The 17,809-nt window shown below is 47.6% G+C and overlaps 1 protein-coding gene across 7 annotated transcripts in view; it reads right to left on the bottom strand.

Annotated features, from left to right (window-relative positions):
- Window positions 1-408: 408 nt before the first annotated feature.
- usp22 (ubiquitin specific peptidase 22) overlaps window positions 409-17,809 on the bottom strand; it is a 38,440-nt gene continuing 21,039 nt past the window's right edge. For 2 of the 7 annotated variants that reach the window (XM_029629132.2, XM_029629134.2), the window contains 11 exons: window positions 16,888-17,001; window positions 16,292-16,393; window positions 12,261-12,427; window positions 11,769-11,916; window positions 8,323-8,428; window positions 6,055-6,213; window positions 5,674-5,800; window positions 5,431-5,522; window positions 2,874-2,936; window positions 2,568-2,717; window positions 409-1,766 (listed from right to left, as the gene is read on the bottom strand). In XM_029629132.2, the coding sequence (XP_029484992.1) occupies window positions 1,724-1,766; window positions 2,568-2,717; window positions 2,874-2,936; window positions 5,431-5,522; window positions 5,674-5,800; window positions 6,055-6,213; window positions 8,323-8,428; window positions 11,769-11,916; window positions 12,261-12,427; window positions 16,292-16,393; window positions 16,888-17,001 (1,271 nt within the window). In that variant the 3' untranslated portion in view covers window positions 409-1,723. Of the gene's footprint in view, window positions 1,767-2,567; window positions 2,718-2,873; window positions 2,937-5,430; window positions 5,523-5,673; window positions 5,801-6,054; window positions 6,214-8,322; window positions 8,429-10,505; window positions 10,619-11,768; window positions 11,917-12,260; window positions 13,588-16,291; window positions 16,394-16,887; window positions 17,002-17,809 lie in introns of those variants that run through there. The other 5 variants (XM_029629133.2, XM_065007926.1, XM_065007925.1 and 2 more) reach the window with 5 other exon arrangements.

Consider the following 17,809-nt stretch of genomic DNA (forward strand, 5'->3'; position numbering starts at 1 on the left):
CTCGGGAGACATTACATCTACCTCTCAGTCAGAATTAGACGTTCATCCATGTTTCTCAAATGTCAAATTACGAAGTTCATGTTTAAGGTTAGGCATTAACTCAGAATATTTAAGGTAAGGGTTACGGTTTGGGGTAGACTTAAAACAGAAATCTCAAAAGCATATTTTTATTGCTAGATTTGAACATGCAACCTTTGGCACCAGAGGGGGATGCGTACGCATTCACTGTTGCCCCTAGTGGCCGGTTTCCACGTCATCATCCGACGTGCTCAGACATGGACGGACACCAAATACTGACTATCACAGGTGACCTGGCTGGACATTCACAGGCAGGTGGCCTCCACGTGCCATGAAAGACCTCCAGTAAATCTTCAACAAGCTAATAAAACCCTGCAGCACACAGGCGAGTAAAGATATAGGTTTTTATTTGGGGTCTCACCATCAGTGTCCAGTTCTTGCAGCAGATAAAGTGTTGGGGGTGGTCTTGACTAGACCATAATGATCCTTGGCCGATAAAGTAACTCAGTTTATACCTTGGTTTCTTATTTTAGCATACATACATGTGAAAAAAAAAACTCTCCGACACCGACTTTATATCCATCGTAGACAGCATGCTGAATTGAAAGTACTGATTCAGTACACAAACATATGCACAACACACGTGCGCTCGCGCATACACGGAATTCGAGAAACACGTGGACAAGTTTTAACACTGTCAGATCGAGCCATCGTCTCCGGGAAGGATGCACAATGTGCCAGTCTTTTCCTTATCCACAACAGCGCATCACCTGAAACAAATTCCCCACGATACGTCAGCAACACAAGAATTATACCATCAGCGCAAGAAAGGAACAAACGTGAAACGGTGTCTTTTTGAAAAGGACACTGACTGCACAACATAAGGTTGTTCGAGGCAGAGGGGAGGATGGGAAACCATAAACAAGGACTGAAATTAATTATAAAAATATACTTATGTATTTTCGCTGCCATCGCGAATAGTAAAACACAAAAGAGGATAGCTTTTTCACAGAACAACACTCCGCTTATTCAACTCAAGTCTTTTTCCGTGGTTACAAAATAGATGTGTTAGATTAATCATACAGTATTTTTTTCCTAAAAAGTCACAAACAACTATTATAGTAACCACTTTTGTCTTTGCAATATTGTAAATACCATTTGTCAGCTTGTTTTGCAGTCAGCGCAACAATAATGCATATAGAAATTAGACAACCAAATATATTTCCGCCTTTGAAAATGCTTGGTCACTTGTAGATGGGTGTATGTGTGGGTGGAATGATGGATTTCAGAAATGATCAAATAACTGAATGTGAAGTTTTTATGAGATGTGCCCACGGTCAGTCTGTCCCTCCATCTGCCCGTCTGTCTGAAACAAGAATAGAGAGAGGGAGATTGAGAGCGATGGATGCACCTTCTCTTCCAACAAGGCCTCCATAGTCACACACCCCCTCCCCCTCTCCATCCTGCAATCTTCCCTCCCCCTCTCCTCTATTCCTCCTTATCAAGTAGATCCGAGTCGCTTCAGTGCAGATTGGTTTTGGAGTGTCCTTTACACAGAAAGGATGCATGATTCATTTTCCTTTCCCTCCATTCCCCCAGCTTCAATCTTCACTGACGTAGAGTTTCAGGGAGGCGTGCGTCCTGTCGCCACCTTGTTGTTGCAAGTCTCTTGGTGGCTGTTGACATCAGTGCTGAATGAAGGTGGCTATTCGTACTCCAGAAACTGTTTATGGTAGAACAAGAGGTACCTGAGAACAGAGAGAGATTTATCAATAAGATTTCACACTGATACATACAAGTAATTATTCACGATAATGAAAAAAATATGAACAACAGAAGGTAGAGGCTACTGCATCATGATGGCAATGGAGTTGTGGATTACATTTGGAGAGGACCTAGCTGGACTAGGTCAAAGGTTGCTGGATCGAATCCCAGAGCTGACAAGGTAAAACATCTGTCGTTCTGCCCCTGAACAAGGCAGTTCCCCGGTAGGTAGTCATTGTCAAATAAAAATGTGTTCTTAATTTACTTGCCGAGTTAAATAAAGGTTAAATGAAATGTTTAAAAAGCCTCGGGGGTGGGGCAAATGCAGAATGAAAAGAATTGGCCATGCTGAAGATGTCTATATAGGTACACCGGACGAGTAGGACACTACTTTGGTGAAGAAATGTAAACCAGTATTATCTGTACTGTTCATGTGAATACTTGTGGAATATAAAAATACTTTATTGATATATTTGATCAAGAAAAATATTTCATTTGATGTGGATGTTTTGAGTCTTCGCACCTTTTGATGTACATGTTTTGTTCTTTCTGGATTCCAGTCAACTCCTACATTTCCAACTATTGAATCCTGCAGGATACCGTTCTTAATTACACAGCTACCTTTTCTGCCAAAGGGGAGATGCAGCTAAATAAACAGTCTGCCCGTGCTACAGACGTCTCCATATCAGTCTGCTAATACTAGTAAAGGCCCAGTGTACTACTTTTGTGAACAAATATTACTCGTTATGACCACAGTTCAAACTTCGGATATTTTCAGAGCTTACCCTTCGCTGTCCAGTACGTCCTTGATGCTGGCCTTGGTGATGACGGCGTCGTCGCACTTGAACCACTGGTCCATGTGCTGCCGGATGAACGTGGTGTAGTGACCGCTCTCCAAAGTACCCTGGTGGTTGACCACCGCAAACAGAGAATACCTGGAGGGAGAGAACAGGGGAGATAAGAAGCGAGGCAGAAAATGGATTAGAATTGGTTCGAGTCAAAGCGAGAGAGAACACGAGAGCCAATTCACTGTCATTATGGTGTTCTTTATATGCAACCTAGTACCATTGTTTGCGGGACAGCGCACATACTTATTGTCGTTGTTGAACACGTCTACTGACTGCTGGTACTGTCCGTTCATCCTGCTCTCTTTACTGAAAGACACACAGACAACATGTCAACAACGATGAACAAAGGCCATCATAAGCCATCCTTAGGCTTCACTCCAGGGATAGTTCACCAAAATGAACTTAACCTGTCTATGGACAAGATGAGACGGCAATCTACGCTTTGATTTAGTTTCCCTGTCACCGCTTCCACATGCTACCGCTAACAGTACCAGGGAAACTAAACCAAAGCATGGTTTAACCGTCTCACCTTGTCCATAGACTGCTTACAGGGTGAGGAAACCAATGTGATTTTGTCATTTGGGTGAACGATCCCTTTAATACCACACGTGTAGATTACAATGAATCCTATAGCACCCCTATTAAGCCGTGTTAGCTATGACATTAACATCTCACCCTGCCAGGCACGGTTTCCAATGAGGCCCCTGACTGACTGCCTGCCTGCCTGGTGTGACACTAACCCTACAGATTACATTCCCACCTCCACACCATTATAACGCATCTCTTTCATACACACCCACACATTCATTCAGTCAATTAACTGATGCAGTTCCAGGCATCGCTCTTCCTCTCTGGAGGAGAGAGATCTGAATCCATTTGAGTCCCCCTCAGCAGCAGGTGTTGTTTTAACATGCTGTGCATCAGGGGTGTCATGACTGTCCTGATCAGGTCAGGTTACAGGAGACCACAACCCTACAGATTATCTCTCAACCCCAGAGGAGGAGAGACTAGGGGTCTGATGATGTGGGGGTTTTATGACCCCTCACGCCCCTGGTAAATCTCAGGCCACAGACAAATTTGTTTGTCTTGTTACTATGGAGAACGAGCCTCAGAACATTAAACATGAAATAAAGGGACTTTGGAACAATGGTTTCCGTCAGCCACAATGGTGGTCATGACGATAGATGGAATATGAAAATGTATGTAATTCTTGTTTTGTTATTAAAGGTTAATAGATGACGTTATTACGAAAACATTGTAACGTGGAGAGTTTTCCTAGCATATGTTTGAGGTTTATACATTGTACGTTGTGTGGAAAATGTCCAAATCAAAGGGAATGTTTCGGTAAAGATGTAATGTTAAGTTAGTTGTCTAAAATTGGATTTGAATCAAATCTAGACCTGGCCTCATTAACTTGGTACGCCCAGAGAATTGCCCTAAAGGCGGTTACGCCCACTTCTGACCCAAGGGTATAAAACCTGTGAGTAAAGAATTCACAGAGAAGACTACGTGACCCAAGCTGCAGCCACGGTCTAAAAAGTCAACGAACCCAAAACGCAACACAAGTTTGAAGACAAAGAAATCCTTTTCTACCCAAGCTACGGATGAGTAGCTGTGTCTAAGTGGGTGAATTCAAGCCGGACCCCGTTAGCATCCAATCCCAGCGAATCGCGGTATCTAAAGGGTTTCATTCCTATGCTGTGAGCTCTGAGCTACAGAGCAGTCTGTCCCCTTCCAGAGCAAAGGGTGAGGGAACAGACTCCTAAGACAAAAGGACACTGACATCGGGAGGACGATCAGAGAGGTGCGCCGGAGAGGTGCATCATCGAGCAGCTGAACGGTCCCCTGAACGATCCATGCAGAGAATCCTCGGAGGTCTACCCCACGTAATTACATCATTATATTCTGACCCATAAGAGCGGCAATTTGGGGCAAGGCTAGGGTTAGAATAGCATAGCTGACAAATTCACCCAAATGTACTTTCTCTTTTCCTCTCTCTTTGAAATCCCCATTGTGGGTAACACCATAGTGTGTTGGCCCGTTATACTAAGTTCTAAGCAATAGCCTATAATGTGTTTTGTCTGTGTGTATCTTTTATCATCATTTTAGCTTTTTAGTACATACATATTCAACTAAGATTGGTGTGGTATGAACTCATTGGCGAGACCCGGGTCCGTGCAGATTCACGGGCTATACGACGTTCAGAACGAGATTGTTAGAGGCAACTGGTTAATTAGCGGCTGTTGTAAAATCGATATTCTGATATTCTTTGAGTTAATTTGGGAAATAGAAACTCAATAAAAACTAGTTTCCCCATGGTTCCCCAGGTTAATGAGTTAATAATTGCTTGATTCAGTTAATCACGCAATTAGAAACTTGTAATCATTCGATGAGCAACAGTCTAATGAACTAATACAACGTCACGACAGGGGATACGCATAGGGAGTTCTGTACTAATGTGTACACACACACACCTGTGTCTGGCTAATTAAGTTAACAGACCAATTAAACACACAGAAAATGGACGTGGTTGGTCAGACAGCTCATACACCTATTTAATTCTATGACATAAAAGGGCTGCATCTCAGTCGACTCAAGGGGCTTTCTTTCCTCGTCTCCTTTCCTTCGTTAGCACGGATTTGAGAATTGCCTCGTGAACGCTACATAGCAAGGAGACCATCAGAGGGCTGACTTTCACTTGGTGACTTCACCTGGCGAAAATATGTGGAAGTAACTTCAGACTACTGAGATGCAGCCCTCATCTCTTCCACGGTGGGCCTGGCTCATTGTTCAGACTGACCTGGAGGCCATGAAGGGAGTCATGTCCAGCTCTAAGGGGAACGAGACATAGGTAGGGATCTTCCTCCGCAGCTTCGCTGAGTGTTCAAACCGCTGGAGAGAGAAAGAGGAGAGCGAAAAAAATGAAAGAGAGATTGGGTAGAGACAACAGAGGTAGGACATGAGTTTGAAGTGGAAAAGGGAACTAAAACTGGAGCGCTCACTACCTTTTACACAAATACAGAGAAAACACACACACACTGACTTTGAGGTGGAAACACGCCACAATGGGGAGCTTCTTCATGGTCAGCTGTTTGGTGGACTCCTGGTAACTATGGCAACCGCTACATTTAATCTTGGCGCTGCTCCCCAAGTGTTCTGGTCGGGTAAACCTGCAGAAGACGGGACCATGGTCAGAACACACTCCGGGTGTTTGTGTGTGTGTGTGTGTGTGTGTGTAAGAGATTGGTGGGGTCTCCATTGATGTGGAGAGAGCTGGACAGCAGACTAGAGAGATAAACAGGAAGTGATATGGAAGTGAAGAATAGTAATGAGATACCGGAGTAGACAGTCAGAGTGGTGGCCTTTGATAGATGGAGAGAGGGATAGAGAAAGAAAGAAATCGAGATAAAGGGGTGAGTAGTACCTGCGAAGACAGTCTGTGAGCGTGGTGGCCCCGGAGAGGTGGCTCTCTCCGTTCAGTGTGCTGCCGTCCCCCCCGGGGCTGAGGGGCCAGAAGGGCGTGGACGACCCTGGCAGGTCCAGACTGATGTCCCAGAACGGGTCAATTGTCGTGGAAACACCGCTACAGGACGAGAGGGGAGGAGTCTGAGGGAATGGCACTGTAAGGTTTGGGCTTCGACAAACCTGAAGCTTATGGAACCATAAATATGACCCCCACCAGTAGTCACAACACTGTGACAATATTTGTTTGCATGTAAACTCAGCAAAAAGAAGAAGCGTCCCCTTTTCAGGACCCTGTCTTTCAAAGAGAATTCGTAAAAATCCAAATAACTTCACAGATATTCATTGTAAAGGGTTTAAACACTGTTTCCCATGCTTGTTCAATGAACCATAAACAATTATAATGAACATGCACCTGTGGAACGGTCGTTAAGACACTGTCAGCTTACAGACGGAAGGCAGTTAAGGTCACAGTTATGAAAACTTAGTACACTAAAGAGGCCTTTCTACTGACTCTGAAAAGCACCAAAAGAAAGATGCCCAGGGTCCCTACTCATCTGTGTGAACGTGCCTTAGGAATGCTGCAAGGAGGCATGAGGACTGCAGATGAGGCCAGGGCAATATATTGCAATGTCCGTACTGTGAGACGCCTAAGACAGCGCTTCAGGGAGACAGGACGGACAGCCGATCGTCCTCGCAGTGGCAGACCACGTGTAACAACACCTGCATAGGATCGGTACATCGGTCTAGGGCGGTGTGTCACAGCATCATCGGACTGAGCTTGTTGTCATTGCAGGCAATCTCAACGCTGTGCGTTACAGGGAAGACATTCTCCTCCCTCATGTGGTACCCTTCCTGCAGGCTCATCCTGACATGACCCTCCAGCATGACAATACCAGCAGCCATACTGCTCGTTCTGTGCATGATTCCCTGCAAGACAGGAATGTCAGTGTTCTGCCATAGCCAGAGAAGAGCCCAGTTCTCAATCCCATTGAGCACGTCTGGGACCTGTTGGATCGGAGGGTGAGGGCTCGGGCCATTTCCCCTAAAAATGTCTGGGAACTTGCAGGTGCCTTGGTGGAAGAGTGGGGTAACATCTCACAGCAAGAACTGGCAAATCTGGTGCAGTCCATGAGGAGGTGATGCACTGCAGTACTTAATGTAGCTGGTGGCCACACCAGATACTGACTGTTACTTTTTATTTTGACCCCCCTTTTGTTCAGGGACACATTATTCAATTTCTGTTAGTCACATGTCTGTGGAACTTGTTCAGTTATTGTCTCAGTTGTTGAATCTTGTTATGGTCACACAAGTTAACTTCTTTGGGCTAGGGGGCAGTATTTTGACGCCCGGATGAAAAGTGCCCAAAGTAAACTGCCTGCTACTCAGGCCCAGAAGCTAGGATATGCATATAATTAGATTTGGAAAAGAAAACACTCTAAAGTTTCTAAAACTGTTAAAATAATGTATGTGAGTATAACAGAACTGAAATGGCAGGCGAAACCCAGAGGACAAACCATCCCCCCCAAAAAGCAATTAATCCTACCACTTATTTCAATGGCTGGCACTTTCAAAATAGGGCGAAATTGTGCCCGATTGCAGTTCCTAGGGCTTCCACTAGATGTCAGTCTTTAGAAAGAGTTTCAGGCTTTTTTTTTTTTTGCCAGAAATTGTAGTTTTTCTAGGTGGCTCCCATTTTGGCTGTAGTGTTTCCAAGCGCTTGGATGAGAGCGTGTTCTTTGGTATTTTTCTCCGGTAAAGACAATAACGATTCTCCGTCTTAAATGTTATCGTTTATTTGCTTATTAGGGGACCTGAGGTTTGATTATAAACGTTGATCGACTTGTTTGGATAAGTTTATTGGTAACGTTTGGGATTAATTTTGTATGCATTTTGAAGGAGGAAACCCGAGTGGATTATTGACTGACTGCAATGCTCCATGTGTCCACCAGGTGGGGATAGAACACTGTCTGTCTACACTGTCCAGTAGGGGGCCTGCTACAGCAGAGGGAGTGAAACAGTGGGTGGTGTGTGTCTGTTCAAATCAGTCCCACTCTCCCTGACTCACTGCAGAGGAGAGGGGGTCAGACCAGGGCTGACACTGAGTGATGTAAAACATGATGCAACAAGAGCACAGACAGAGAGACAGAGACACAGAGACAAAGTAAGGATGAAGCATAAATGTCACATAGAAGGAAAAAAACAATGACACACACACACGGGCGCTTACTGGCAGACTTGACATGTGACGTCAGACTGCAGGCCTCCAGTGAAGATTTGGTCGATGATGCAGTTGCAGTTATTGGGGTTGTTAGCCTTCTTCCCGTTGTCATCTCCTTGGTGAGCACAGGGACACACGATTGAGAATCAAAGCATGTCGAACTACCACATCAACCCTCCCCCTGACCGCAATATCAGAGAGGGAATGAGACAGAGAGGGATGGTGGAGGACGACACAGAGCCAAGCAAACACAATCAGCGCTTTTATGTAAAGAGTGTCTGTGTCAATTAGTAACCTCTCAGCTCATCAAATCCAGGCCGTCAGCTATCTGGCTCTCATCTCATCCAGGCCGTCAGTTATCTGCCTCTCATTTCATCCAGGCAGTCAGTTATCTGCCTCTCATCTCATCCAGGCCGTCAGTTATCTGCCTCTCAGCTCATCTCATCCAGGCAGTCAGTTACCTGCCTCTCATCTCATCTCATCCAGGCAGTCAGTTACCTGCCTCTCAGCTCATCTCATCCAGGCAGTCAGTTACCTGCCTCTCAGCTCATCTCATCCAGGCAGTCAGTTATCTGCCTCTCAGCTCATCTCATCCAGGCAGTCAGTTATCTGCCTCTCATCTCATCCAAGCAGTCAGTTATCTGCCTCATCCAGGCAGTTAGTCATCTGCCTCATCCGGGCAGTTAGTCATCTGCCTCATCTCATCCAGGCAGTTAGTCATCTGCCTCATCCGGGCAGTTAGTCATCTGCCTCATCCGGGCAGTTAGTCATCTGCCTCATCCGGGCAGTTAGTCATCTGCCTCATCCGGGCAGTTAGTCATCTGCCTCATCCGGGCAGTTAGTCATCTGCCTCATCCGGGCAGTTAGTCATCTGCCTCATCCGGGCAGTTAGTCATCTGCCTCATCCGGGCAGTTAGTTATCTGCCTCATCCAAGCAGTCAGTTATCTGCCTCATCCAAGCAGTCAGTTATCTGCCTCATCCAAGCAGTCAGTTATCTGCCTCATCCAAGCAGTCAGTTATCTGCCTCATCCGGGCAGTTAGTTAGCAGACCAGCACAGCTATTTCCCACACTCTCCTCCTCTGCAGATGCCTCTCATCTCATCCAGGCAGTCAGTCATCTGCCTCATCCAGGCAGTTAGTCATCTGCCTCATCCAGGCAGTTAGTCATCTGCCTCATCCAGGCAGTTAGTCATCTGCCTCTCATCTCATCCAGGCAGTCAGTTATCTGCCTCATCCAGGCAGTTAGTCATCTGCCTCTCAGCTCATCTCATCCAGGCAGTCAGTCATCTGCCTCATCCAGGCAGTTAGTCATCTGCCACTCATCTCATCCAGACAGTCAGTCATCTGCCTCATCCAGGCAGTTAGTCATCTGCCTCATCCAGGCAGTTAGTCATCTGCCTCTCATCTCATCCAGGCAGTCAGTTATCTGCCTCATCCAGGCAGTCAGTTATCTGCCTCATCCAAGCAGTCAGTTATCTGCCTCATCCAGGCAGTTAGTCATCTGCCTCTCAGCTCATCTCATCCAGGCAGTCAGTTATCTGCCTCATCCAGGCAGTTAGTCATCTGCCTCTCAGCTCATCTCATCCAGGCAGTCAGTTATCTGCCTCATCCAAGCAGTCAGTTATCTGCCTCATCCAAGCAGTCAGTTATCTGCCTCATTCGGGCAGTTAGTTAGCAGACCAGCACAGCTATTTCCCACACTCTCCTCCTCTGCAGATCCTTCTCTCCCCTCTCTCATATTCCTGCTTTTCCTCCCACCCGTTGACTGTGGAGAGTGTGGGTGCCATTTGAGTAGAGCAGTCTGCTTTCTACAATCTGTGTGTAAGTCTGTGTAATATATGCGTCTCTGTATATACAGTGTATTCAGAAAGTATTCAGACCACTTCCCTTTGTTTTTTACATTTTGTTACATTACAACCTTAATCTAAAATGGATTAGTTTTCCTCATCAATCAACACAGTATACCCCATAATGACAAAGTAAAAACAGATTTAGAATTTTTTTTGCAAATCTATTACAAATATAAAACAGAAATACCTTATTTACATAAGTATTCAGACCCTTTGCTATGAGACTCAAACTTGAGCTCAGGTGCATCCTGTTTCCATTGATCATTGATGTTTGTACAACTTGATTGGAGTCCACCTGTGGTAAATTCAATTGATTGGACATGATTTGGAAAGGCACACACCTGTCTATATAAAGGTCCCACAGTTGACAGTGCATGTCAGAGCAAAAACCAAGCCATGAGGTCGAAGGAGTTGTCCGTAGAGCTCCGAGACAGGATTGTAGGGAGAAACAGATCTGGGGAAGGGTACAAAAAAAATGTCCACAGCATTGAATGTCCCCAAGAACACAGTGGCCTCCGTTATTCTTAAATGGAAGAAGTTTGGAACCACCAAGACCAAGCACCTGATGGTCACAGACATAGTTCCTCTGTGGAAATGAGAGAACCTTCCAGAAGGACAACCATCTCGGCAGCACTCCACCAATCAGGCCTTTATGGTAGAGTGGCCAGACGGAAGCCACTCCTCAGTTAAAGGCACAAGGCAGCCCGCTTGGAGTTTGCCAAAAAGCACCTAAAGGACTCTGACCATGAGAACAAATGGGGTGGGGATGTTTTTTCAGAGGCAGGGACTGGGAGACCAGTCAGGATTGAGGGAAAGATGAATGGAGCAAAGTACGGAGGGATCCTTGATGAAAACCTGCTCCAGAGCACTCAGGACAACAGAGTGGGGTGAAGGTTTAAAAAAAATATTATTTCACTTTTATTTAACCAGGTAGGCCAGTTGAGAACAAATTCTAAATTTACAACTGCAATCTGGCCAAGATAAAGCAAAAGCAGTGCGACAAAAAAAACAACACAGAGTTACACATAAACAAAGGTTCACCTTCCAACAGGACAACAACCCTAAGCACACAGCCAAGACAACACAGGAGTGGCTTTGGGACAAGTCTCTGAATGTCCTTGAGTGGCCCAGCCAGAGCCCGGACTTGAACCCAATCAAACATCTCTGAAGACACCTGAAAATAGCTGTGCAGTGACGCTCCCCATCCAACCTGACAGAGCTTGAGAGGATCTGCAGAGAATGGGAGAAACTCCCCAAATACAGGTGTGCCAAGCTTGTAGCGTCATATCCAAGAAGACTCGAGGCTGTAATCGCTACCAAAGGTGCTTCAACAAAGTACTGAGTAAAGAGTCTGCATACTTATGTAAAATGTGAGTTTTTTTTTTTTCTTCTAATAAATTTGCTAAAATTTCTAAAAACCTGTTTTGGCTTTGGCATTATGGGGTACTGTGTGTAGATTGATGAGAAAAATAAAATGCTATAAAATTTAACAATAAGGCTGTAAACGTAACAAAATGTGGAAACGGTCAAGGGGCCTGAATACTTCCCGTATGCACAAGGTAGTTCTAAGGCGTATAATGTAGTGTGTGTACTATGATGCAGACCTTTGCAGTGGCGGTGCAGCACATCCAGGGCAGCGATGAGGAACTCGTGGGCATCCTGCTGCTCGTAGCCTGCAAGGTGGCGCGCGTGAGTCCACACCAGGTGCAGCAGCCGGAAGGGAATGTGGGGCGAGCGGTGGCCCGAGTAGAACTGACAGAGAGAGAGAAGAGAAGAGAAAGAGAGAGAGGGAAGAAAAGGGAAACATTAGGAGGAGAGGCAGAGGATGTGGAAAAGAGAGAAAGAAAGTAAAGGTGAGGCAAGGGGAAATAAGAGGGAGAATGAAGGTTGGAGAAAGGACGGGATGAAACAAGCACTTAAACCATACTACATTCTAAGTACGTCCACAATAAGTTTTAGAAGGAGAGAAGAGTGAAGATAGTTGGGCTGAGACGGATGAAGGAGGTTAGACAGCTGTAGAGGTAGGCTGAGAGAGAACGAGGTAGGAGAAAGGAGGCGTGTGAGACTGAAAGAGAAATATATTTTTAAGCCCATACCTCCTGAAAGAGCTGTGACATCTCACACACCAGACAGGAGTTGGACTGCATCTCACACTTGTGTCTGTCGGACAGGAAGAAGTCCCGCAGCAGGGGGGTGTGGGTGAGGGCCTGGACGATGCAGTTCATAAAACACGTGTTTCCCAGGTTGATCAGACCTCGAAGACCTGAGGGAGGCAGAGAGACAGACAGCGAGAGAGGCAGAGAGACAGACAGCGAGAGAGGCAGAGAGACAGACAGCGAGAGAGGCAGAGAGACAGACAGCGAGAGAGGCAGAGAGACAGACAGCGAGAGAGGCCGAGGGAGAGCGCGAGAGATCCAGAGCGCGAGAGAGAGCCAGAGGGAGAGCGCGAGAGATCCAGAGCGCGAGAGAGAGCCAGAGGGAGAGCGCGAGAGATCCAGAGCGCGAGAGAGAGCCAGAGGGAGAGCGCGAGAGATCCAGAGCGCGAGAGAGAGCCAGAGGGAGAGCGCGAGAGATCCAGAGCGCGAGAGAGAGCCAGAGGGAGAGCGCGAGAGATCCAGAGCGCGAGAGAGCCAGAGGGAGAGCGCGAGAGAGCCAAAGGGAGAGCGCGAGAGAGCCAAAGGGAGAGCGCGAGAGAGCCAAAGGGAGAGCGCGAGAGAGCCAAAGGGAGAGCGCGAGAGAGCCAAAGGGAGAGCGCGAGAGAGCCAAAGGGAGAGCGCGAGAGAGCCAAAGGGAGAGCGCGAGAGAGCCAAAGGAGAGCGAGAGAGCCAGAGGGAGAGCGCGAGAGAGCCAGAGGGAGAGCGCGAGAGAGCCAGAGGGAGAGCGCGAGAGAGCCAGAGGGAGAGCGCGAGAGAGCCAGAGGGAGAGCGCGAGAGAGCCAGAGGGAGAGCCAGAGGGAGAGCGCGAGAGAGCCAGAGGGAGAGCGCGAGAGAGCCAGAAGGAGAGCGCGAGAGAGCCAGAGGGAGAGCGCGAGAGAGCCAGAGGGAGAGCGCGAGAGAGCCAGAGGGAGAGCGCGAGAGAGCCAGAGGGAGAGCGCGAGAGAGCCAGAGGGAGAGCGCGAGAGAGCCAGAGGGAGAGCGCGAGAGAGCCAGAGGGAGAGCGCGAGAGAGCCAGAGGGAGAGCGCGAGAGAGCCAGAGGGAGAGCGCGAGAGAGCCAGAGGGAGAGCGCGAGAGAGCCAGAGGGAGAGCGCGAGAGAGCCAGAGGGAGAGCGCGAGAGAGCCAGACAGAAACAGACAGACAGACGACAGAGAGAGAGAAAACGCATCTTGAATATAGTTTCCAGTGCCAAAAGTACTACAGTAATCGAGGACCAGTGGAGGCCACACTATCACAGATGGCCACAGTGGTCCCTAGAGGAAGGTTGGAGTGACAACAGCAGCCCCAAACTGTCAGGACAACAGGGTAAGAGACCCAGAGAGATGGGCGTCCCTGACAGGTGAGACCAGGCACACACAGTTGGCCCTGACCAACTGCTCCCTCTAGAAGTTTAGTTACAAGAAAAATAGAGATGGAGGAAAAAGGAGGAGGGATGGAGAGGGAGAGACAAGAGTGAGGAGGTTGCTCCTTTCCGGACACTAAACCCCCCCACAGAGCACCCTTCTCTGTGTCTTTCCTAAGGGGGCAAGAGCGCATCTTGACAAAAGAAATGATCACATTTGATATTTCTCACGAGAGAGTGAGACCGAGAAAGAGAGAGGCAGACAGAGAGAGAGAGCGAGGGTGCAGAGGGAACGCGAGTGGTTAGCGGCTAGCAGTAGCCTGCAGCGATGCAGTTTAACACCATTCATTCTCCATCGGCGGCTCCCTCGCTGTGTGGATGAGGGGTGAGAAAGAGAGGGATGAGAAACTAAGGTCATTTCCCCCCACTGTACCGCACTTCATTAACAGCTGATCGATAATAACATACTACTGAATATTGGTCTCCCTCTTGCACAAACACACACAGGCGGAGGCTAAATGCCATGCTCTGAAGCCTGGACCTGCTCCAAAGCCCTTGTTCATGACCACCTGCTCACGTTACAACCCTTAGTTTAGTTAACAGAGAAAACAGGGACGAGGAGGGACGGAACGAGAGCGGGATTGAGGAGAAGACAAGCAGATCCAGTTGCGAGCACCTGTCAAGAGAGCGAGGAGGCTTCTGCCTTCTGGACATGAACACATTCCCCATCATGCACCATTCTCTGTGTCGCATAGGCTTCATTCAGGTTCAATGTACTTGGACTCAGCCACACACACACACACATAGGCAGCTTGACAAAAACACATTTAGACTTGGTCTTTCTTCATCTCATCCAACCTCATTACGTTTAGCATAGAGCGAGAGGAGAGGGACAGCGAGCGGCTAGCAGTAGCCTGCAGCGACGCGGTTTAACACCATTGATTCTCCATCGCAGTCTGAGCAGATCTGCTCCCTCGCTGTGTGGATTAGGGGTGAGAAAGGGAGGAGAGAAAGGTTTTATTTCCACAATGGACAGCACAAATCCCAGATCGATAACATACTATTGATGGGTTCTGAACTTGAAATATGAAATCTCCTTGTTCATGGTACTGAGGGACAGAGGAGAATACGGAAAGTTCACATTATTGTTAGACATCAGGTATCCTCTGGAAAGGAGAAGGGCCACAGTCTGGTTTCAGTTGTTGGGTTGTAATTTGAACTACTTGCTACACCAGAGGTGAATGGTTATCTGTAGGAGGAATGTATATGGTGGGGTCAATTAAGGTTGGATATGGATAGAGGCTTGGAATGTTACTGAGTAAGGGAAAGGGCAATCACATGGTTGTGGTCACTGATAAGGGTGGAGAGCTGTGGATTGGTGAGGAATGGGGGCAGAGGTCAGGTCAGGTCACATTAAGGAAGAAGGGACCGTTTATTACCCACGTCACTTAACTTTGAGAAAAGGAGGAGACTTCATCTAAAGTGGGGTATATATACTTGTACTGGCGGGAACATGCCTTTGCCTGTTCAGCTGTCTGACCCATTGGGTGAATAAACTTGGTTTGAGATTTTCCTTGTTGTCCGGTACTTAGTACCTAACACAACTGTGTATATTTCGCACTTGCGCACACCTTTTCAGACACACCCAACTGGAGTCCCTGCAATGAGATTCAGGAGAGACTGGGAGTTATATCCACCCATGTGTTCCAGACACCCAGTCTGCACTGCAGCTGCTGTCATCACACTAAACCTCATAGGGAATGAACTACACCCAGAAAGAGAGATGCAGACCAGGCTTGTGTTAGTCCCGGCCTCCTTCCTCTAACCCTTGTGTGTTTGCAGGTCTGGTGTGTTGAATATGGCAATGACTCCACCAAGCCTTAGAACTTCCTTCTGCCATATCGCTTATCCCATCATTGGGTTACTTCAGATTTGGAAACACAGAAAGGGGAAAGCCTAGGGTAAGGAGCTAGGATTAAAGGGTCCAGGGTAAGGAGCTAGGATTAAAGGTACCAGGGTAAGGAGCTAGGATTAAAGGTACCAGGGTAAGGAGCTAGGATTAAAGGTACCAGGGTAAGGAGCTAGGATTAAAGGTACCAGGGTAAGGAGCTAGGATTAAAGGGTCCAGGGTAAGGAGCTAGGATTAAAGGGTCCAGGGTAAGGAGCTAGGATTAAAGGGTCCAGGGTAAGGAGCTAGGATTAAAGGGACCAGGGTAAGGAGCTAGGATTAAAGGGACCAGGGTAAGGAGCTAGGATTAAAGGGACCAGGGTAAGGAGCTAGGATTAAAGGGACCAGGGTAAGGAGCTAGGATTAAAGGGACCAGGGTAAGGAGCTAGGATTAAAGGGACCAGGGTAAGGAGCTAGGATTAAAGGGACCAGGGTAAGGAGCTAGGATTAAAGGGACCAGGGTAAGGAGCTAGGATTAAAGGGACCAGGGTAAGGAGCTAGGATTAAAGGGACCAGGGTAAGGAGCTAGGATTAAAGGGACCAGGGTAAGGAGCTAGGATTAAAGGGATCAGGGTAAGGAGCTAGGATTAAAGGGACCAGGGTAAGGAGCTAGGATTAAAGGGATCAGGCCCAAGACAACTCTTGCTATAGCCAGCCTCTGCAGCGCTGGAGGTGCCCTCACCGATGGTGCAGTTTGTTGTTATTTTCCGGCGCTTTGGATTGTGCCGCAGCAGTTCCAGCTCTCGCTTTGTGGGCTCCCACGTCGAATACTTCTCCCCTACACCTGACATACAAATGACAGGAAAGAAAACAAAAAATGAAATATGTTACCCTCTTTGTTGTGCTATCATCAGATAATAGCTTCTTATGCTTTCGACCGAAAGGCCTTTTTAAAATCTGACATGTTAGCTGGATTCACGAGTGTAGCTTTAATTTAGTATCTTACATGTGTGATTTAACGAAAGTTTGATTTTTATATTTGCCGCGCTGCATTTTCCCTGGCTTTTGGCCAAGTGGGACGCAAGTGTCCCCAATACCATAAGAAGTTAACCATAAGCCTGAGAGGAAGTGAATAAGAAAGATTGAAACATATGTGGCCCAAGGCAGTGGAATCTCTATTAGTGAATACAGGTATTTTACATAGTGCGTGTACAACAAGAGGTGCATCAATGTACTACACTGTGGATCCCTAAAGATGTACCTACAGCTGAGGTGTCAGTGTGCTATGGTGCAAGCCAGAGGGCCCTACTGAGGGATTAAATAGGGGAAAGAACCTACCTTGCAACTTCCACGCTTTCCTTTGTTCCTCTTTGGCAATCTGTTCCATGTCTTTGTCGTATATGTAGTCTTGGCACACAAAGCAGTATATCCCGCCGTACAGTAGATCTATAGCTGGAAGATAAAAAGAAAGACCGAGAGAGGAAGAAATTAGATGGGAGGAGGAAGAAGGAATGAATAAGCTCAAGGCTATGTTGGCTAATTTGCAGCCCCCGGGTTAGCTGTTGAGAAAGGTGGGTATGCAGCTAGCTTGCAGCTACACCACTCTTGAACACATTCTATACCTCTGCAAGGCCAGCTTATGTGCTGACATCTTTACTGAGACACAGCCAGCGGAACGGAGACACAGCCAGCGGGACGGAGACACAGCCAGCGGGACGGAGACACAGCCAGCGGGACGGAGACACAGCCAGCGGGACGGAGACACAGCCAGCGGGACGGAGACACAGCCAGCGGGACGGAGACACAGCCAGCGGGACGGAGACACAGCCAGCGGGACGGAGACACAGCCAGCGGGACGGAGACACAGCCAGCGGGACGGAGACACAGCCAGCGGGACGGAGACACAGCCAGCGGGACGGAGACACAGCCAGCGGGACGGAGACACAGCCAGCGGGACGGAGACACAGCCAGCGGGACGGAGACACAGCCAGCGGGACGGAGACACAGCCAGCGGGACGGAGACACAGCCAGCGGGACGGAGACACAGCCAGCGGGACGGAGACACAGACCAAAAAATAAATAAATAAAAATAAAAAAAAGTGAAAGCTACCGCTCTATCCCGTTACCTATCATATCCTCCTCACCTTTTAAGCAACCGCAGCGTCAATACCCGTTTGCAGTTCCCATGACAACCTGCCTCTTTCAATTGTCTGCTTGAGGTAGAAGTTATGAGCACCAGGTGTACATCACGGACGAGCGC

This window comes from Oncorhynchus nerka, linkage group LG23 (assembly GCF_034236695.1).
Source record: "Oncorhynchus nerka isolate Pitt River linkage group LG23, Oner_Uvic_2.0, whole genome shotgun sequence".
Taxonomy (NCBI): Eukaryota; Metazoa; Chordata; class Actinopteri; order Salmoniformes; family Salmonidae; genus Oncorhynchus; species Oncorhynchus nerka.